Source organism: Entelurus aequoreus, linkage group LG24 (assembly GCF_033978785.1).
Source record: "Entelurus aequoreus isolate RoL-2023_Sb linkage group LG24, RoL_Eaeq_v1.1, whole genome shotgun sequence".
Classification (NCBI taxonomy): domain Eukaryota; kingdom Metazoa; phylum Chordata; class Actinopteri; order Syngnathiformes; family Syngnathidae; genus Entelurus; species Entelurus aequoreus.
Window position 1 is genome coordinate 35,440,631 of NC_084754.1, and position 21,745 is coordinate 35,462,375.

The 21,745-nt window shown below is 40.3% G+C and overlaps 1 protein-coding gene, 6 non-coding genes and 1 pseudogene across 8 annotated transcripts in view; 1 reads left to right on the top strand and 7 right to left on the bottom strand.

Annotated features, from left to right (window-relative positions):
• The window catches only part of LOC133641562 (uncharacterized), a 31,484-nt gene that overhangs the window by 7,773 nt on the left and 1,966 nt on the right, over positions 1 to 21,745 (bottom strand). Inside the window, exons 2-5 of one of the 2 annotated variants that reach the window (XM_062035369.1) lie at positions 3,507 to 3,617; positions 3,271 to 3,385; positions 2,966 to 3,094; positions 2,542 to 2,877 (exon numbers count right to left, since the gene is read on the bottom strand). In XM_062035369.1, the coding sequence (XP_061891353.1) occupies positions 2,630 to 2,877; positions 2,966 to 3,094; positions 3,271 to 3,385; positions 3,507 to 3,617 (603 nt within the window). In that variant the 3' untranslated portion in view covers positions 2,542 to 2,629. Of the gene's footprint in view, positions 1 to 2,541; positions 3,095 to 3,270; positions 3,386 to 3,506; positions 3,618 to 21,745 lie in introns of those variants that run through there. The other variant, XM_062035368.1, reaches the window with a different exon arrangement.
• LOC133642028 (U4 spliceosomal RNA) lies at positions 6,059 to 6,200 on the bottom strand. The gene has a single exon (XR_009824381.1). It is a non-coding gene; the product is annotated as a U4 spliceosomal RNA (small nuclear RNA).
• On the bottom strand, positions 6,559 to 6,698 carry LOC133642114 (U4 spliceosomal RNA). Its single transcript, XR_009824462.1, has one exon. It is a non-coding gene; the product is annotated as a U4 spliceosomal RNA (small nuclear RNA).
• On the bottom strand, positions 7,055 to 7,195 carry LOC133642095 (U4 spliceosomal RNA). The gene has a single exon (XR_009824444.1). It is a non-coding gene; the product is annotated as a U4 spliceosomal RNA (small nuclear RNA).
• Positions 7,556 to 7,697, bottom strand: LOC133642115 (U4 spliceosomal RNA). Its single transcript, XR_009824463.1, has one exon. It is a non-coding gene; the product is annotated as a U4 spliceosomal RNA (small nuclear RNA).
• LOC133642077 (U4 spliceosomal RNA) lies at positions 8,391 to 8,531 on the bottom strand. The gene has a single exon (XR_009824428.1). It is a non-coding gene; the product is annotated as a U4 spliceosomal RNA (small nuclear RNA).
• Positions 11,621 to 11,761, top strand: LOC133642080 (U4 spliceosomal RNA). Its single transcript, XR_009824431.1, has one exon. It is a non-coding gene; the product is annotated as a U4 spliceosomal RNA (small nuclear RNA).
• Positions 13,299 to 13,431, bottom strand: LOC133642069 (U4 spliceosomal RNA; annotated as a pseudogene).

Sequence of the window (21,745 nt, forward strand, 5' to 3'; positions counted from 1 at the left end):
CTTACTCATTACTGTTATCCCCCATTTTAGCAAGAATGTTCAATGATTCCTTCAACGCCGGCCGCTTACCAAGGACTCTGTCAGAAGCTTCCATTTCATTACTTCTTAAGAAAGACAGGGATGCTACCTCTTGTGGTAACTACAGACCCATCTCACTTTTGAACGTGGACTGCAAGATTCTGGCGAAAGTTCTCTCTATACGTCTTCAAGCCGTGCCCCCCTCAATAATTTCGGCTGATCAGACAGGTTTCACGCTGGGGAGGCATCCATTTTTCAATACCAGAAGATTGTTGAATATAGTTCTCTCTCCGCCATCTGATACTCCGGAGGTTGTGGTGGCGCTGGATGCGGAGAAGGCGTTCAATGGGGTGGAGTGGGGCTACTTATTTTTTATTATGGAGAAATTTGGTTTTGATCCTAAATTTACTTCTTGGGTTAGAGTCCTGTACGAGACTCCGCTTGCCTCCGTACATACTAACGGCATCCGTTCAGCTTATTTCCCTCTCCAGCGTGGGACCCGGCAGGGATGTCCGCTTTCACCCTTGCTGTTTAATATAGCCATTGAACCGCTTGCTATTTGGCTTAAGAATTGGGAGGAATTTAGGGGTATCACTCGTTTCGGTCGGGTTCATAAGCTCTCCCTATATGCCGATGATCTTCTGTTGTTCGTTTCGGACCCCTCGTCCTCGCTTCCACATATACTATCAATTCTGGATCAGTTCGGTCGTTTGTCAGGGTACAAACTGAATATTCAGAAAAGCGAACTATTTTTTGTGAATAATTTGGCAAGGTCACTCCCGCGCTCACAATTTTCCTTTAAGATCTCAGAGGACGGATTTAAATATCTGGGTGTGTTCGTCTCGAATTCTCCCACAGAGCTGTTCCGTAAAAACTTTCAGGCACTGTTGGACAAATGTAAATCGGACTTGTCCAGGTGGGCTGCCCTCTCCCTATCCCTGGTTGGCCGCATTAACCTCATAAAAATGATTTTACTTTCAAAATTTGTACATCTCTTTCAGCACATCCCTATATGTCTCAACAAATCATTTTTTGTTGGCCTTGATCAAAGAACTTCTTGCTTTCATTTGGCAAAACAAGCCAGTCCGCCTTAGGAAAGCCATTCTACAGCTCCCTAAGGCGGAGGATGGTCTAGCACTTCCAAACTTTAGAAATTATTTCTGGGCCTGCAATATTAATAAACTTCTGTACTGGGCCCGCTGCGACTCCCCAGCCGCCTGTCCACCTTGGGCTCACATAGAGGTGGCATCGTCTAATGGTTCTCTGCACGCGGTGATTTGCTCACAGCTACCCTTATGTTCATTGGGGACCTCCCTAAACCCAGTTGTTAAAAATACCATTAAAATTTGGACTCAATTTAGGAAACATCACGGCTTACACAGGGCTTCCAGCGGTGCTCCGATTTTGAACAATCCCGCCTTTCTCCCTGCCTGCTCTGATTCCGCGTTTCGCGCTTGGTTGACTAACGGCCTTAAAATTCTCAATGACCTGTACCACGATGGAGTGTTCTCTTCCTTCGCTTCTCTGTCAACAAGATACAATCTGCCTAATATTCATTTCTTTCGATACCTCCAAACAAGGCATTTTATTAAAAAACAATTTCCTCACTTTCCCCACCGCCCCCCAGAAGCAGAAATCGATCGGTTTCTCTCCTTGGACTCTGACCAACGACGTTTGATATCTGTCATATATAATGAAATCGGCCTTCTGAATCCACTTAACACTTCATCTGTCAGAGAATCCTGGGAGCATGACCTTGGGGCACCTATACCTGACGGGAGGTGGCAAGAGGCTTTGAGGCTGGTACATTCATCATCTATATGCGCTAGGCATGGCCTAATACAATGAAAGGTACTACATAAAGCACATTTCACCAATGCTAGACTGGCTAAAATATACCCCAACCATAGCGACGCTTGTAATCGCTGTAGACAATCCCCAGCTGACCATTTGCATATGTTCTGGACGTGCCCAAAACTCTCAAGTTTTTGGTCGGCTATTTTTGACACTGTCGGGCAGGCCCTTGATAGGACAATAACACCCAGCCCGCTGACTGCCCTTTTTGGCGTTCCGCAGGTGGACGGTCTACCTGCAACAGCTCGTCATGTCATTGCGTTAACGACTCTGCTGGCTAGGCGTACAATTATTTTTAAATGGAAGCTTGCGTCTCCGCCCAGCCATAACAGTTGGATACAACATGTCTTGCGGTGTCTGCAACTAGAGAAGCTTTGGTTCTCGCAGAAAGGATCTTTGTCATCTTTCCATAAAACTTGGGGCCCCCTCCTAGACCTTATTAGGGACAAGCTTGACATCACCCCAAGCGATTCGAGTAACACAACTTAGACAGAGCTGACCGCTGAAGACCCCACCCCACCCCCCCTTCCCGGCGCTCATTCCCTTTGTTTATTTACTTTTACGTTATATTTTATTGTATATCTTATGTAGTATTTATTTATTTATTTTACCCTATCTATTCTTTTCTTTATCTTAATATATTTTGTTAGATTGAACCTAAGTGTGCATATATTCATGTGTGTCTATATTTGTTGTGGGCACTAGATGACAATTATCTTGAAATTAAGTGGGTGGGTATTGTAAGGGCTGGGGTTTATTATGTTACATGTTGTAAAATGTGCAGATACCTCAACTTGCTGTTGCCATGATCCATCATACTGTACTGTCTGCAAAATTCAATAAAAAATATTTGAAGAAAAAAAAAAAAAGATGATGTACTTCGGTTCCTTGTGGCAGCCCTCTTCCCGCATCTTGGGAGTATGTGTGGGATCTGGCAACCCGTCAGATTGACACGGATCCGATGTCGATGACTCACTCGGCACATAGCTGTCATCGGAAGAACCACTAACAAAAGGCGCAGCGGGACTTGATGCTGGTCCTTCATCAGACAATGCAGGAGGTGGTCGTAGCTTTGCTTGCATTCCAGACGCACCTGGAGTTGCTATGTTAGTCTGCATCTCGGGGCTGTCAGATGGAGCTGCTACACTTGACGATGGGACTTCACTAACCCTGGCCGGCCGAGCTCTAACCCTCTCGAGGATCTCTGGGGTCACCTGGTGTCCTAGCAATAAAATAAAACACAAGTTGTTTTATATAATCTGTTAAAATTAAACTAGGATCCTAACTAATTATTGTCTTTGAATCACCTAATTTATCTGTCTACTCTACTCTGCACAGGCAGCTGTGCAATGTGTACTGTGATGTGCAGAATCATGTTCATCACCGAAATATACATACCCTTTGATCTATGATGTATTTTCCCTGTTTGGGTGCTCTTGCTACTAGTCATTGCCGTTGGTGCTGTCCCAATCGGTACCCAGTCCATCTGGCATCCTTGTTCTCTTGTATTTCCCTGGAAATGGAGAAACAGCTACATGTAATATGGATACCTCATTTACATAAATTATGAATACTTTCTGTATTGGGCTTGAACTGTAATCCATTTGAACATTGATTTGGAAAACAAATCGAACCTGATCTTGATCGCCCTCCTCATCAGGCAAATCTAGTGCCATTGCCATTGGTTCATCCACTGCATCCGCCACTGATGCCGTAGTCGTACTGGCCATGATCTGATCTCTTGTCTGTAAATGTACAAATGTACAATACTTTATATTATTGTCTATTGTAATCTATTGACAGTATTGACACTATTGACAGTAGTGTCAGTTAAGGCTGACGTCATCGGTTACGTAAATACGTCAACGCCGTTTTTGTGCGTCGACGCGTCGCATATTTACGTCACACTACCGTCATGGCGGAGCGCAAAGCAGACTATGCGAGCGAGGGGAAAAAAGTACACCAAAAGTGGTCAAAAGTGTGGGAGTGTTTCAATACACGGCCTAATAATGTTGTTGTATGCCCACTGTGTCGAGCGGAAATGGCCTATCATAGCAGCACAACGGCTATGAACGAACATTTGAAAAGAAAACCATCAACTAGTCAATCGTCCGCGTGAGCATACGTTGTCATCATTACACAAAAACATGAATGTGTCATTTGTATCTGCTAGGGGTGTAACGGTACGTGTTTTGTATTGAACCGTTTCGGTACGGGGCTTTCGGTTCGGTGTACCGAACGAGTTTCTAAGCTAAAGCTAAAGTCTCAACAAGCTGCTTTGCTCCTTCTGCTTCTGTCTCAGCACGCAGCATTGTCCCACCCACACAACCATCTGATTGGTACACAGAAAGCGCTATCATTTCATCTTCATTTTAAATAAAAAAATAATCGGTAAAAGGAAAAATAATCTATAGATTAATCGAAAAATTATCTATAGATAAACTGATTAATCGAAAAAATTATCTATAGATTAATCGATAGAAAAATAATCGTTAGCTGCAGCCTTAGTGTCAGTAAATGTACGATGTACGAACTTGACTAGAACTTGAAGCAATAATTATATATAGACTATTTTATTGTTAATTTATTTCATTGTTCATGGAGTAGTCCAGTGGTTCTCAAATGGGGGTACGCGTACCCCTGGGGGTACTTAAAGGTATGCCAAGGGCTATGTGAGATTTTTTTTAAATATTCTAAAAATAGCAACAATTCAAAAATCCTTTATACATATATTTATTGAATAATACTTCAACAAAATAAATGTTTAGAATTAAGTTCATGAATCCAGATGGATCTCTATTACAATCCCCAAAGAGGGCACTTTAAGTTGATGATTACTTCTATGTGTAGAAATCTTTATTTATAATTGAATCACTTGTTTATTTTTCAACAAGTTTTTAGTTATTTTTATATCTTTTTTTCCAAATAGTTCAAGAAAGACCACTACAAATGAGCAATATGTTGCACTGTTATACAATTTAATAAATCAGAAACTGATGACATAGTGCTGTATTTTCCTTTTGTATCTCTTTTTTTCAACCAAAAATGCTTTGCTCTGATTAGGGGGTACTTGAATTAAAAAAATGTTCACAGGGGGTACATCACTGAAAAAAGGTTGAGAACCACTGGAGTATGACTATGGAAACTGGAAATCAAGATCCGTACCCTCTTCCTTTCTCTTTTGGCAAATGCAGACCTCATGTGCACAGTCTGTCCACTTGTGGAGGGGGTGGGGTGGTCTGAACTTGTCGAACTTGCACTGGGAGCACTAACAGTTACACTGCCACTGATGCATGGCCGTGGTCTGTTGAAAATAGTTGGCTTCGCACCTTTCTTCAGCACGAGTCGACGGGTGGTGGCGATGCCCATCGCTGCCCTTCGCAAGGGACCCTCTTCGAAACACGATCTTTCGAAATGATCGCTGCATAATACACTGTACTTTGTGTGTGTGGTCCAATCCAACCGTGTTCGCTTGACTTCTTTGTTCCATAGTAAAGCTTGGCCGCCATCTTTGGGGAATAAAAACAATGCAACACCGGTTGTGTTTGTGTTTGTGTTGCTGCATCCGGCGGCAACACACCGCTTCCCAATAACAGCTTTCTTTTTTGCAGTCTTCATTGTTAATTGAAAAAAATTGAAAAAGATTCACCAACACAGATGTCCAGAATACTGTGGAATTTAGCGATGAAAACAGCCGATTTAAACTGGCGACCGACCTATTCCAAAATGTCTGATTCAACCCTTGACGTTACGCGCATACGTCATCATACATAGACGTTTTTAACCGGAAGTTTACCGGGAAATTTAAAATTGCACTTTATAAGTTAACCCGGCCGTATTGGCATGTGTTGCAATGTTAAGATTTCATCATTGATGTATAAAATATCAGACTGCGTGGTCGGTAGTAATGGGTTTCAGTAGGCCTTTAATGGACTTGCATAACATAATTGGCAAACTCTTTTATTCTTTGTCTTGTAAGACTGTTGTTATTTATTTGTTGACCAAGATTTGTTTGAACTAGTACTAGAAACTCATTATTTTGTGCTTTATGTACAGTATAGTTCTGTAAGGTGTCTTATCAATACATTTTAAAGGATAAAGTTTAGGATGTAGTTTCATTGCCAGACCAGCACCTGTCATGCAGAGGTTTTTATTAATGAGATCTTGATGTTAACAGAGAGATGGGTCTCAGATGGAGACTATCATAAACTGTCATAGCTGACTATAGTTCAAATCATCAAGGCGGGGTATTGGGTAAAGTTTTCAATTAGCAATAATCACACCTCGGATAAACCTCATGGGCTATGACACTGCCACTGCACAAAGATGTCAAGTGAATGTTCAAGGCCATTCAGTCATTTCCCAGCCTACATTTCAGTTACGGTACTTCAGCACAGAACATTCATTCATTAAATTAATGGACTCGCATAACATAAATGGCAAACTCTTTTATTCTTTGTCTTGTAAGACTGTTGTTCAAAATAGCATATTTATTTGTTGACCAAGGTTTGTTTGAACTAGTACTAGAAACTCATTCTATTGTGTTTTGTGTACAGTATAGTTCTGTAAGGTGTCTTATCAATACATTTTCAAGGAAAAAGTTTAGGATGTAGTTTCATTGCCAGACCAGCACCTGTCACACAGAGGTCTTCATTAACAAGATCTTGATGTTAACAGAAAGATGAGTCTAATGGGGACTATCAAAAATTGCCATAGCTGACTATATTTCAAGTCATCAAGGCAGGGTATTGGGTAAAGTTTTCAATTAGCAATAACCACACCTCAGATAAACTTCATGGGCTACAATACTGCCACTGCACAAAGATATCAAAGGAACAATCAAGGCCATTCAGTTATTACCCAGCCTACATTTCACAGTTACGGTACTTCAGCACAGAACATGCGTTCATTAAATTAATGGCCTAGCATAAAAAAGTTGGCAAACTCTTTTATTCTTTGCCTTGTAAGACTTTTGTTCAAAATAGCATATTTATTTCTTATCATTTGACCAACGTTTGTTTGAACTTGTACTAGAAACACATTGGATTGTGCTTTGTGTACAGTTCAGTTATGTAAGGTGTCTCATTTTCTAAGAAGGAGTTTAGGATGTAGTTTCATTGACAGACCAGCACCTGTCATGTAGAGGTTTTAATTGATTTCTTAATGTTAACAGAAAGATGAGTCTCAATGGAGACTACCAAAAATTGCCATAGCTGACTATATTTCAAATCATCAAGGTGGGGTATTGGGTAAAGTTTTCAACTAGCAATAATCACACCTCGGATAAACCTCATGGGCTATGATACCGCCACTGCACAAAGATGTCAAGTGAAGGTTCAAGGCCATTCAGTCATTACCCAGCCTACATTTCACAGTTACGGTACTTCAGCGCAGAACATTCATTCATTAAATTAATGGACTCGCATAACATAATTGGCAAACTCTTTTATTCTTTGTCTTGTAAGACTGTTGTTCAAAATAGCATATTTATTTGTCGACCAAGGTTTGTTTGAACTAGTACTAGAAACTCATTATTTTGTGCTTTGTGTACAGTATAGTTCTGTAAGGTGTCTTATCAATACATTTTCAAGGAAAAAGTTGAGGATGTAGTTTCATTGCCAGATCAGCACCTGTCATGCAGAGGTTTTTATTAATGAGATCTTGATGTTAGCAGAGAGATGGGTCTCAAATGGAGACTATCATAAATTGCCATAGCTGACTATATTTCAAATCATCAAGGCGGGGTGTTGGGTAAAGTTTTCAACCAGCAATAATCACGGCTCAGATAAACCTCATGGGCTATGATACTGCCACTGCACAACAATATCAAGTGAATGTTCAAGGCCATTCTGTTGTTACCCAGCCTACATTTCACAGTTACGGTACTTCAGCACAGAACATTCATTCATTAAATTAATGGACTAGCATAACATAATTGGCAAACTCTATTATTCTTTATCTTGTAAGATTGTTGTGTGAAATAGCTTATTTATTTCTTATCATTTGACCAACGTTTGTTAGAACTTGTACTAGAAACACATTCTATTGTACTTTGTGTACAGTTGAGTTATGTAAGGTTTCCTATTGATATATTTTCAAGGAAAGAGTTTAGGATGTAGTTTCAATGACAAAGCAGCACCTATCATGCAAAAGTTTTCATTAATGAGATCTTGATGTTAACAGAAACATGAGTCTCAATCGAGACTATCAAAAATTGCCATAGCTGACTGTATTTATATTTAATGGACTAGCATAACATGATTGGCAAACTCTATTATTCTTTGTCTTGTAAGACTGTTGTGTGAAATAGCATATTTATTTGTTATCATTTGACCAACATTTGTTTGAACTTGTACTATAAACACATTCTATTGTGCTTTACGTACAGTTGAGTTATGTAAGGTGTCCTATCGATACATTTTCAAGGAAAGAGTTTAGGATGTAGTTTCATTGACAGACCAGCACCTGTCATGCAGAGGTTTTCATTAATGAGATCTTGATGTTAACAGAAAGATAAGTCTCAAAGGAGACTGTCAAAAACTGCCATAGCTGACTATATTTCAAGTCATCAAGGCGGGATATTAGGTACAATTTTCAACTAGCAGTATTCACGTCTCGGATAAACCTCATAGGCTATGATACTGGCACTGCTGTGTGTGTGTGTGTGTGGACCCAGCCTACAGGGTGTTGTGATGCGTCTACTGCAGTGGAGGGAAGGTTGCATGTCTACTTCCCACCTGCTTGCTAACCTCTCGTTTACAGACTGCCACTGGCTAGGCCTTTTGGTGAACGGAGAAGCAGCCTTGTGCGTCAGTCTTCTCCTGCCAGTACACAGCCTCTCCTTCACCAAGACTCCTGTCAGGCCTCCACGTTGCCCAAAGCCAACGTGGCAGAGGGAGAAAAGCAAGTGTTGGTAGGCGCACCATAGGTGGTCCTCCGACAGACCGGAACTCCGGCAGCCTCCTGCAGCTGTGAGGAGGTTCCGGGCGTCCTGGGTTTCCTTTGCCATCGAAGAAGTGATGTTGGAGTCTGCGCGTCTCCCTCGTCGTAAAAGACCTCAACGGTGGAGTGGGCGGATGATGGTTGCATGGAAGTTCCACAACGGTCACAGAGGCCGCAATGCCCTCCATCTTGAATACGTCAAACCAATATTTATTTGAATTTTGGCTCTTCTTTGTTTTTTTCAGGGTCTTTTCTTCCTCTGGAGCGGTATAGCTCGGTTGGTAGAGCGGCCGTGCCAGCAAATTGAGGGTTGCAGGTTCGATCCCCGCTTCCGCCATCCTAGTCACTGCCGTTGTGTCCTTGGGCAAGACACTTTACCCACCTGCTCCCAGTGCCACCCACACTGGTTTAAATATAACTTAGATATTGGGTTTCACAATGTAAAGCGTTTTGAGTCACTTGAGAAAAAGCGCTATATAAATGTAATTCACTTCACACTCTGATTTCCTCTTTTTGGGTGTTTTAAGCAAGCACAGGTATTGTGATCTTTCTAGGTGGGTGTTCGGCAGCCGTGTTTTACTAAAAACATTGGCGTAAGTCAATGAGGAGGCTCCTTCGTGGGCTCTGCTCACCCCTCCTTTCTCTAAATCCTGTGGTTGGATCTGGAGGGGTTTTATTTACTAAAATACCTGATTATAAGGTACAGACAGCACACACGTACGTTTTTTTCCAGAAGTGATTACTGTTACAATATACATTATGATGCTTATATAATTTTTATTTCGTTAAAGAATATCTTAGGTAAAACTCCTCCACTAAGTTAACCGTCTACTTCACGTGATTAAGACAAATGTGGATGACTCCAACTCTGTGATGTCATTACTCCTTCAATATAAAAAGCCAATAAAGCTGATTTTGATTCTGATTCTGAGAGGGCAGCGTGGGCAATTTGCATAAAAAATCGGTTCACTTGAAACAGCCGTTCAAAAGACTTGACTCGTTCGTGAATATCACGTCTCTATTAGCTATCAGAACACTAACAGCGTACACTTTGTCTGTTGGGACATATGGCTCTTTGACGGCCTAAATTAAACATTTTCAAGCATTAAATAATGCCAAATGAATTACAAATATCAATACTACAGTTGTATTGGCCCCTTGATTGGTTCATTATTTTTTGCTATCTGGAAGGAGTTTGCAATGCCTTCGAGCCCAGACCCTTGTGTGGAGCTCAGCGAACTACAAGGGTCTGGCGAGAGTCAGGTTAGTGTCTGGTAGCCAGGTGGTAAAATATATGCAGTACATTTGAAGGTAGTTGCAGATTTGAGACACTAGATGGCAGTAGTGTATAAGCTATTGAACAAGACACAGAATAATTTGGCAAGCTACTCATTAAACGGACACATTGGAAGTGTCAGGATGTTGCCGCACCGTCTGCATTAAAACCAACAAAATTAAAGACAAGTTTATGTTATTGAGTTGCTATATCAAAATATGACACTTTCTCTTCTCACTCCATGCAGAGAATCCACAGCGAGACAGAAAGACGGCGCAGCCAAACTCGGTGTATACTGTTACCTGATTGGATTTTAGCATGTCCCTCCCATTGCTCAGTGACACTTCCTGTTTTCTGTTTAGCTGGGTCCCCAGAGGTAACCGAGTGACTTCATGCAACGAATCTTGTTTCATAATTCCTGGTTTCTTCCAACCCCAAAATATAACTATATGTCGAATGTTTTATCCAACATATCAATCAATTATGTGTCTGTCACGATATATATTGATGTAATTTCATCGACCCAGCCCTAATAGTAATTATACTCTATGATTGCCTAATAATCACAAAAAAATGTGCATAAATCATGGTAATACACCTTTATCACGCCGTACATGCTGCTTTACCTCAACCACGGATGGTTACCTGATACGGTCAGTGATCAGGTGAATGTATACGCAGTGCAAAGATGAGTGAGTGAGGCGACTCCTGACTGGACTCAAGATAAAAGTCTTACCAAGTTTTGAGCAAATGAACTGCAGGCTGCAGGCATTTCAAGTAAAACATTTCCAAAAATGTCCTGTATGACATTCTGACATCAAAGTAAATAACTTTGATGTCAGAATGTCATACAGGACGTTGGAATATTGGACTTTTTTAAGATAACTGAAAATATGCTATCTAGTAATAACCTGGGATTAATCATGATTAATCCAAATTAAAATCTGTGCTTAGTTTGATTTAAAAAACAATACATTTGACAGTGCTAATTATTACACAGTTGCATATACATTTGTCATATTTTTGATCCAAATTGATAACTTGCTTTGAAATCATAAAACAGAGTGACAAGCTAACACAGTATTTTATTTTGAAACATTTACTTTTAAATCCATGTTAATATTAGGTTTGTTGCATGATCAGGTATCATTACAGTCAACTTATATGCAATTGATGCCTATATGCAACGTTTATATCAAAATAAAATATGTTTAGTAAGAAAAATTAAGTGACTGACTCACAATATTTCTTCTAAAACGATGTGGCGGGCCAGATCTGGCCCTAGGGCTTTGAGTTTGACACCTGTGCCCGAGACAGTACTTTTATACTAGTCAAAAAAAAATGTTGACTGAATGATAACAAATAAACATCATGTTCAGCGCATCTGTGTTAGAAGGATAAAACTAATAGATATTGATAAAGTTTTTGTGCTAGCCCGAGAATTTTCATGAATGAGTGATCTGTACTAAGTACCATAACTGTGAAATGTAGGCTTGCTAATGACTTAATCCTCTTGAACATTCATTTGGTATCTTTGTGCGGTGGCAGTATCATAGCCCATGATGTTAATCTGAGGAATGAGTAATGCTAGTTGAAAATTTACCCAATACTTTGCCTTGATAATTTGAAATATAATCAGCTCTAAGATTTTGATAGTCTCTACAGCAGTGATCTCCACCCTTTTTTTTTTTTTACATCTAAGATCTACAAAATTAAAATCAATGATGTTTTAACATTTATTTCTATGCTTATATCAATTCAAACAAAACAAATAAGCTTTTTTTGCCAGAACATTAACGCAATGCTTGTATCCGAACCTTACTCACTCATTTTGTATAAAGGGAAATCAATAACAGAAAATGTGTTCATCAATTTTGTACATCCTGTATTTCACTATGCATTTCTTGCTAGTTACTTTTTTTTATAAACTATTAGAGCTACTTTGACAAAATAAAAGATGTTGTGTTTTATTTATATAACTGGCAACATTTGAATGTCCTTTGATTAGGAAGCAGAACTCCACTCAAAACAGTGCAGTCATTGTCCTTGTGCTATTTTGTGGTCATTTGTGATTACTATTCTAGGATTGAACAGTTATCATACAAGTACTGACAGTTTGAGCAAATGTGAGTTTGACCCTTGGTGAGCTACTCAAAATCACCTGGCATGTTACTCGTAGTTCGTAAGCTACCAGTTAAGAGACACTAGCTCTACGGAGACTGATTTTCCTGGTAACATCAAGATAATCTTAACCAACAGCCTGATTTGATAGTAGCCTCAGTGGAAATTGGACAGGGTGGCACTCACCCCACCACACCTCAAAGGTATATCTGGTTTTACTAGTGGAGGTATTACTTTTTCTGCAGGGTCACATACTGAAACTTTGTTTCAACTTTTACATCTTCTAAATGTCAAGTTTGATGTCTTGTTGGTGGACATCTGGAGGATGCAGTCTCAACTCTGTAAAATCGTTAGCTTTTTAGCTAACAAGTGTGAGACCAAGTTGTGTGAAAAATATCGAACTATTATTTTAGCCAAAAGCCGCCAGCTAAACTTGGTCTGAATCAATTTAAGTACTTTTTAATGGAGCATCAATTTCAGTTTGAATTCTGCCTGGTGACACAAGCATTGAAGTACCAGAGCTTTTTGCCCGCTCTGTTTAGAATTAGAAAGAGATAAAGAACGGGGAAATGGCACCATCTTGTGGAATGTTTGAGATAACAAAAACCAAATTGGAATATTATCAATTTTTCAAAATAATTCTCACCAGTTGTGTTAATATTGGTGTGTACATGTTGCTTTTATTGTTCATACTTTTTGTTTTCATACTGACACGAGTGACTGCATACTTGATGAAAACTATATGTTAAAAAATAACGTGTGTAAAATCAAGGATTTTTTTGAAGGGCTCAGAACGGACCTCCATCCATCCATTCTTCCGCTTATCCGAGGTCGGGTCGCGGGGGCAGCAGCCTAAGCAGGGAAGCCCAGACTTTCCTCTCCCCAGCCACTTCGTCCAGCTCTTCCCGGGGGATCCTGAGGCGTCCCCAGGCCAGCCAGGAAACATAGTCTGACTTTCAATTAATCAATCCAAATAGTTGTGCCTACGAAACGTTTGTAGAAGATGTCTGCAAAATTATGCTGCATTTCTGGTCGTATGCCCATAACATATTGGAATTGATTATATTGTTTTGAACATGTTAAGTAGTCTCCGTAGAGACCGTCAAAAATTTTCATAGCCAATCATATTTCAGGTCGTCATATTGGGTAAAGCTTTCAACTAGCAATACTCGCGCCTCGGATAGACCTCATAGGCTACAATACTGCCACTGCGCAAAGCTACCGATGAAAGGTTCACTTCGGGGAGGTCATTATCCAGCACAACGTCTACAGTAACATCGATTCATGAGTCAAAATGTAAAATTCTCCGAATCGTCTTACACCACCGCTGTCTAATATAAAAATGTTCGTTTCCCTCGTATTAAGCTAAAATTTACTTATAAAACGACCTGAGCACCACAATGCATGATGGGAGTCCATCATACAAAGTACTCTGTCACCCACTAAGGATTGATGTGATGCTTGAAATTGATATATCAATCTGGTTTACTTATTGTAAAACATAAATTATAAAGCACCATGTCTGTGTTAAAATACATAAAATACAGAGGTGAAAAAACAGTTAAATATAAAAAGCTTGTACGTGGAAGTCAACACCACGCATGCGTGCGGGTTTCAAGCAGCTTTCATACGACCGTTTCAACTTCCATGCTCTACATACGTTTAAATTTACAACATGTTAAACTATCCTTGGGAATTCGGGATGATTTACTAGTATGATGACTGCAACTCTGAGCACCTGATAAAGACAAAAGAATGACACGAACAATGCAGTGTATTCTTATCTTAAGGTCTATGAGCCAAACACGTCTTTATACACATGCATCAATATGTAATTGTATTTGTATCGACATGCATACATATCTGGATGGCTACCGTACCACAAAGATACAAAGCCTTTGCATGTTATTACATAGCTCAGACCTGGGCATTGTGCGGCCCGCGGGCCGCATCCGGCCCTTTGTACGTCCCTGTCCGGCCCGCGTGAGGCCAATTATAAATTACAAAATAAATTTTAAAAAGCATCTATTTCGAGTGTGCAATACAACGGTGCTGCTTTTGTTTTGAAAAGCGTTATTTGTATTACTTCCGTGTGGACGTATGCTCGTGCGCGCAGCGGCAATCTCAAATTACAAAATAAATTTAAAAAAACATCTTTGTCGTGCGTGCAATACAACTGTGCTGCTTTTATTTTGAAAAGTGTTATTGTGCGTATGTCCTGTGAGGGAAGGCGCACAGCGACTAAAAAGAGAAAAGTTGATGACGAATGGCGTGTTTTCAACAAGACAAGTTAAGGTAAAGCTGTGTGCTTATTTGTGGTACACACGTTGCTGTGTTTAAAGAATATAGTGTAACAACCTGCTGAAGTAGATGTTGTCTTCTTGAGTTGCGTAAATGAGGAGTGAGGAGACGTGCGTGTGGAAGGAACGAGATATGTTGAGCTGTGTTAGTATAGCTTGCTCAATAAAAGTTTAAAAAGAGCGTCAGACTTGATGTGCACTTCTTCTGGACGCTACAATTGGTGTCAGAAGTAAAACTTTGCGCATACTGCACTGTTTGTGTGCTACGTCATCGGGAGGTACGTGCCACGTGAGGAGCTCGCCGCAGAGAGTGAGAGAGACAGAGAGCGAGAGAGAGAGAGAGAGAGAGAGTTTACAGGTGCAGCCACGCTGCTTGCCACGGGGGGAATTCCGCCCTCAATGAAGACTCCCAGGTTTGATGGCAAGGCGAACTGGGAGGCATTTCATCCCACTTCTGACATCAATTGTAGCGTCCAGAAGAAGTGCACACCAAGTCTGATGCACTTTTTAAACTTTTATTGAGCATGCTATACTAACACTGCTCAACTTATCTCGTTCTTTCCAAAAGGAAAACCAATCCTCACTCCTCATTTCCGCAACAGCAACGCTTCCTCCTTCTTCGCCAATCACCTTACAGGCGTGCTACGTTCACAATGTTTTCTTATCTGGTTAAATAAAGGTTTTACAACAAAGAGGATGCAGGATAAAGTGACAGAAATTGAAATTTTTGTATTGTAATATACATCAGGAAGTGTTGTGTAAGAAAGTGTTAAAAATAAAACCATCAAAAGCCATCTGCTTTTGTATAAAGATAAGTTAGGTTAAATGCAAATATTATTATTATTATTATCTATCTTACGGTATATCAAAAATAATTTGAGCAAAATTTAATTGAAATATTGTCAGTGTGGCCCCCCAGCAGTGCTCAGGTTGCTCATGCGGCCCCCGGTAAAAATTAATTGCCCACCCCTGACATAGCTGTATTGTTGGCATGTAATACTGTAGATACATTTACACTTCCGCCTCATCATGTGACCAAACCGCCATGCATTGTGGGTTGGCAACCACAACCCAGTTGGTTAAACTCGAACGTGTTCTCCCTATGCTGCTACAAACATGTAAAACAGGTAATAGTAATTAATAACTAACTATTGGCCATGTATTTTTCTAATCACCCACATTCACAGTAACAAAAAGCAATTATTTGTGTGAAATCAATGCAGTGACGTCACAGATTAGCTCTGCCACTAACATCAAAGATGCTATTCTACCAAGACAACACTAGAGGTCAGTAGTGTTGTGTCATTCGCGAATGATTCGTTCGAATGAACGAATCTTTTGAGTGAACGTACTGAACCGAATCACTTCATGAACTGATTCGTTCCTTTCTCAGTTCAGTTGAGCTCCGCCGCGACCATGCCGGTATGAGTGGAACTGGCGCATTCTGTGACTCACTGAACCCTCGACGTCGGCGAACGACGCAGCCAGCTACTCATCATGGGGGTGGGGGGAGGGACTGAGCGAACGATTCGTTCACCGCGGATTAACGACATCAATCACTCAGTGAACGACAACGCTCTCGCTCTCTGCTCTGCTTGCCCCAATGCCGCGAGTGATTCTCCTCCCGTCGCGGGGAAATGTTTTATGCCATTGGCATCCGTTCTCCATTCATTCTCCAAGCTAACGGCTAATGTTGACTCAAGCCACATGAAAACAAACACACAGACGCGCCCCGTCCCCATTATCTCAACACATAAAGTTATGAGAGTAGAGGAGACAGAAAGAAACTCAGTGCAGGCAGGGCAAGGCTGAGCAGCAGCGACGCGAGGGGGAGGGGTGGGGGGTAAAGTGTAGGGCAGGCTGTTTTGAGAAGATTTAAAATAAAACGGTACAAAATCTTTGGACGAAAATACCTTGAAAGAGAACATAATGTGCAAGGACAATCTTTCCTTTGTTTGACACTTTTGGTGTGTGTGTCTGTGTGTGTGTTTAGTTTCTTGATTTTTATATTATTTAAGCTATTTATTTAATTTTTTATTGCATATTTAAGTTGATATTTCCATTTTTATATTTTTAAATGTAAGCTACAGAAATTTTTGTTTTAATGTTGGCATTTCTGGTACTTGGTTTAATATTTGTTTTGTTTTATTTAAGGAAGCCTATTTATTTTCTTTTTGTTTGCACATTTAAGTTGATATTTTCTGTGTTATATTTTTAAACGTAGGCTACAGAACATTTAGTTTTTATGTTGGCATTTCTGGCTCTTAATTTATTTGTTTTATTTTGAAGGTATTTATTTTCTTTTTGTTTGCATATTTAAGTTTACATTTTCTTTGCTACAGAACATTTAGTTTTTATGTTGGCATTTGTTAAGGGTTTCTTAATTTAATATTTGTTTTTGCACTAAACAAACGAGGCCTATTTATTTAACTGTTGATTGCAAGCATTTTAGTAGGCTATTACTATTTTTTTTATTTCCCACTTTTATTTATTTCTTATTTTCATTTCAGTGCAATAAAACATATTTAACAACCAAGACATTTAGTCACACTTTGTTTATTGGACAGGCCGGAAACGCACACATAGTGTTTTTAAAAGTAACAAAATCTCTACTACAGCTGCAATGTCTGTTTGCGAACGTCAAAGGGAGTCTGTCAGGGCAGAGAGCGATTCACGTCTGTCGCCCTCTGGCCCACAGAACTGTAGCTCACGACCCTACAAGAACTGACTGGTTGTCGCTGAGGACGTGATTCAGGTTCGCGCTGCACTCACTCACTCATTCAGAATCAGGACTCGCGAACCTACTGACACAGAGAACTGACTGTGTCGCGGAGGAGGACGTCACATTGAGGCTCTCGTTCGGTCACTGTGCGCGTCGTTCATTGGGTGCTGAGGGCTTGTGTCGTTCGCGAACTGACACACACCGAGATCTCCCGCTGGGGAAGCTGTTACTGACTGACTCATGATTCGCCGACCTGCACACAGAACTGAACTGTGCTGACTGTGGCACTGTGTCAGTCACTGATTCTAGTGATTCAGTACAGTCAAAAGAACTGCCGATCCCATCACTACTGTGTAGGGACTCGCGTTCACCCTATTTGCTGCTTCTCCCGCGAATGTCTGCACTGTACTGTACTACGCACGCCCCCTCCTATTTTTTTTTTTGGGGGGGGGCGGGGGGATTCGGTGAACAAATTTTTTGAACGAATCAATTTAAGGAACTGATTCTAGTGATTCAGTACAGTCAAAAGAACTGCCGATCCCATCACTAGAGGTCAGTGCTGTGTCATACACATAACCCACGTCTTTTTCTTCACATATTTCAGTACAGGTCAACTGTTGCGTGCTAAAACAACAAATAAGCAATAAAAACCTGCGTTTAAAATAGTTTTTAAAAGTTATCAAGCACAGTATTCTGAGCAGTGCAGAGACACGCGCAATTTCTTGATGTCCAAACTTTCTTACCTGCTTAGGCCTCTCCTCCCTCATCTCAATTGTCTTCTCTTGTGAAAGTTTGGCAGATAACATAGTTCAAAAACATCTTCGACGTCCTTCCAAGTATTCCACAAGACAGAAAAAACATCAATATCAAAATATACTATCGTGGTTTTAAGTTTTTAAAAGTTGAGCGTGCTCCAATTACCTGTCGAAAAATCCCTCTAATCATGTTCAAGATTCTTCTTTTTCTTCATTTTATGGCGGGTACATGTTCAAGATCTATGCTCGTTAGCTTGTGATAGAGAGAACCGGAAATTAATTTACATCACATCCGCTAAAACTTCAAAATAATATAGTGTAAAAGTTATACATTCAAAATTACATAAATATATATATATATATATATATATATATATATATATATATATATATATATATATATATATATATATATATATATATATATATATATATATATATATATATATTTTAGAGTTATTTGGTTAGGGTTAGAGTTAGGGTTAGTAATGGTGAATATGTTCCCCATACTAAAATGTTACCGGCTTACTGGTTGTCCATCCATCCATCCATTTTCTACCGCTTATTCCCTTCTGGGTCGCGGGGGGCGCTGGAGCCTATCTCAGCTACAATCGGGCGGAAGGCGGGGTACACCCTGGACAAGTCGCCACCTCATCGCAGCTTACTGGTTGTATAATAAGGCATTCATAAGTACTTAATAATGACTAATTAAGAGCCAATATGTTACTAATGTGCATGTTAATAAGCAACTCATTAATGGTGAATATGTTCCCCATACTAAAGTGTTACCATTAAGGCTGAAACGACGCGTCGACATAGTCGACGTCATCGGTTACGTAAATACGTCGACGCCGTTTTTGCGCGTCGACGCGTCGCATAATGACGTCACACTACCGTCATGGCGAAGCGCAAAGCAGACGATCAAAGAAGACGATGCGAGCGGTGCGAGCGAGGGGGGAAAAGCATGCCAAAAGTGGTCAAAAGTGTGGGAGTATTTCAATAAACGGCCTAATAATGTTGTTGTATGCACAGTGTGTCGAGCGGAAATGGCCTATCATAGCAGCACAACGGCTATGAACGAACATTTGAAAAGAAAACCATCAACTAGTCAATCGTCCGCGCGAGCATACGTTGTCATCATTACACAAAAACATGAATGTGTCATTTGTATCTGCTAGGGGTGTAACGGTACGTGTTTTGTATTGAACCGTTTCGGTACGGGGCTTTCGGTTCGGTACGGGTGTACCGAACGAGTTTCTAAGCTAAAGCTAAAGTCTTAACAAGCTGCTTTGCTCCGTCTGCCTGTCTCAGCACACAGCATTGTCCCACCCACACAACCATCTGATTGGTACACACGCAGCATTATCAGCCAATCAGCAGTACGTATTCAGAGCGCATGTAGTCAGCGCTTCAGCGTGGAGCAGATAGCTGTTTAGCAGGTGAGCATCAGGCAGCGGACTCTCCCCAAATGATAATAAACACCTCCCAGTCAACTACTAGTAACATCACTATGAGCCCGTTGACCTTCTAGAAACTTAAACTGCAGCTCAGCTCACTCGCAATCCTGGCTTGAGGTGAAGGCTAATTACCTCTCAGTTCCAGCCACATTGACCCCTTCTGAGCGCCTATTTTCAGCTGCTGGGAATATTGTAAACAAGAAAAGAACCAAACATGTAGACATGCTAACCTTTCTTCATTACAACTGTTAGACACTCACTGGAATGAGTAGAATTGGTTATTGTGTACTGTGTTGGACTGGATGTTTATTTTGCACATTTTAAAAGCAATACTTAATGTCTCAATGTCTCAATGTCTTGCCCCAAGTGGAGGAGTTCAAGTACCTCGGAGTCTTGTTCACGAGTGAGGGAAGAGTGGTTCGTGAGATCGACAGGCGGATCGGTGCGGCGTCTTCAGTAATGCGGGCGCTGTATCGGTCCGTTGTGGTGAAGAAGGAGCTGAGCCGCAAGGCAAAGCTCTCAATTTACCGGTCGATCTACGTTCCCATCCTCACCTATGGTCATGAGCTTTGGGTTATGACCGAAAGGACAAGATCACGGGTACAAGCGGCCGAAATGAGTTTCCTCCGCCGGGTGGCGGGTCTCTCCCTTAGAGATAGGGTGAGAAGCTCTGTCATCCGGGAGGGGCTCAAAGTAAAGCCACTGCTCCTCCACATCGAGAGGAGCCAGATGAGGTGGTTCGGGCATCTGGTCAGGATGCCACCCGAACGCCTCCCTAGGGAGGTGTTTAGGGCACGTCCGACCGGTAGGAGGCCACGGGGAAGACCCAGGACACGTTGGGAAGACTATGTCTCCCGGCTGGCCTGGGAACGCCTCAGGATCCCCCGGGAAGAGCTAGACGAAGTGGCTGGGGAGAGGGAAGTCTGGGCTTCCCTGCTTAGGCTGCTGCCCCCGCGACCCGACCTCGGATAAGCGGAAGAAGATGGATGGATACTTAATGTTTACAGTGCTCCAGAATATTTAGATTGGCACTTTTTTGTATTGGATGTTTATCTTTATTTTTGCACATTTTAGCAAATAAGCAATACTTTCACTTTTGTTGAAATGTTTACACTGTTGTTACAGAATATTTCGTTTTGCACTTTTTTGTATTGGATGTTTATCTTTATTTTTGCACATTTTAAAGCAAAATAAGCAATACTTTTACTTTTGAAATGCTTATACTATTGCAGAATATTAAGATTTGCACTGGATGTTGACTTTTATATTTGCACATTAAAAAGCAAATAAGCTACTTTTAATTTTGTTAAATGTTAAAAGTTTTAAATGTTTACATTGTTACAGAATATTTAGTCATGTTGTTGTCAATGTTGACTGAGTGGCCATACTTCTTTTTTTTTGTAAATAAAAGCCATGCCTTTTGAAAAAACGGGCCTACATTTATTTTTTCATCTTCATTTTGAATAAAAAAATAATCGGTAAAAGGAAAAATAATCTATAGATTAATCGGAAAATAATCTATAGATTAATCGATAGAAAAATAATCGTTAGCTGCAGCCTTAGTTACCATATATATATATATATACATATATATATATATTTATATATATATCTATACATATATATATATATATATATATATATATATACATACACACACACACACACACACACACACACACACACACACACACATATATATATATATATATATATATATATATATATATGTATATATATATATATATATATATATATATATATATATATATATATATATATATATATATATATATATATATATATATATATATATATATATATATATATATATATATATATATATATATATATATATATATATAGATCGCAATACCTGCGCTTGTTTAAAACACCCAAAAAGAGGAAATCAGAGGAAGAAAAGACACCGAAAAAAAACAAAGAAGAGCCAAAATTCAAATAAATATTCGTCCGACGTATTCAAGATGGAGGGCATTGCGGGCAAGTCTTGGACTAACGTTGGACGCGCAAATGGCTGTTTTCCTTCTAGACAGGTCATCTAATGTTCCATTACCCTATTTTTTCAGTGTATCCTTTTACGTGGCAACGTCTGCTACAAAATCTGGATTAGGGGGTCCCTTCGATGCAACTTCCGGCTGTGAACAACCTCAGCGTGTGCACCGACAGCTCTCGTGCACGATGTTGCGCACTTCCAGGGAGGAGGGTACTGGGAGGGACTATCAGCACCAAGGTGCGCATGAGCGCAGAGTGGGGGGTGAGGGTGTGTACAGTTTGAATTC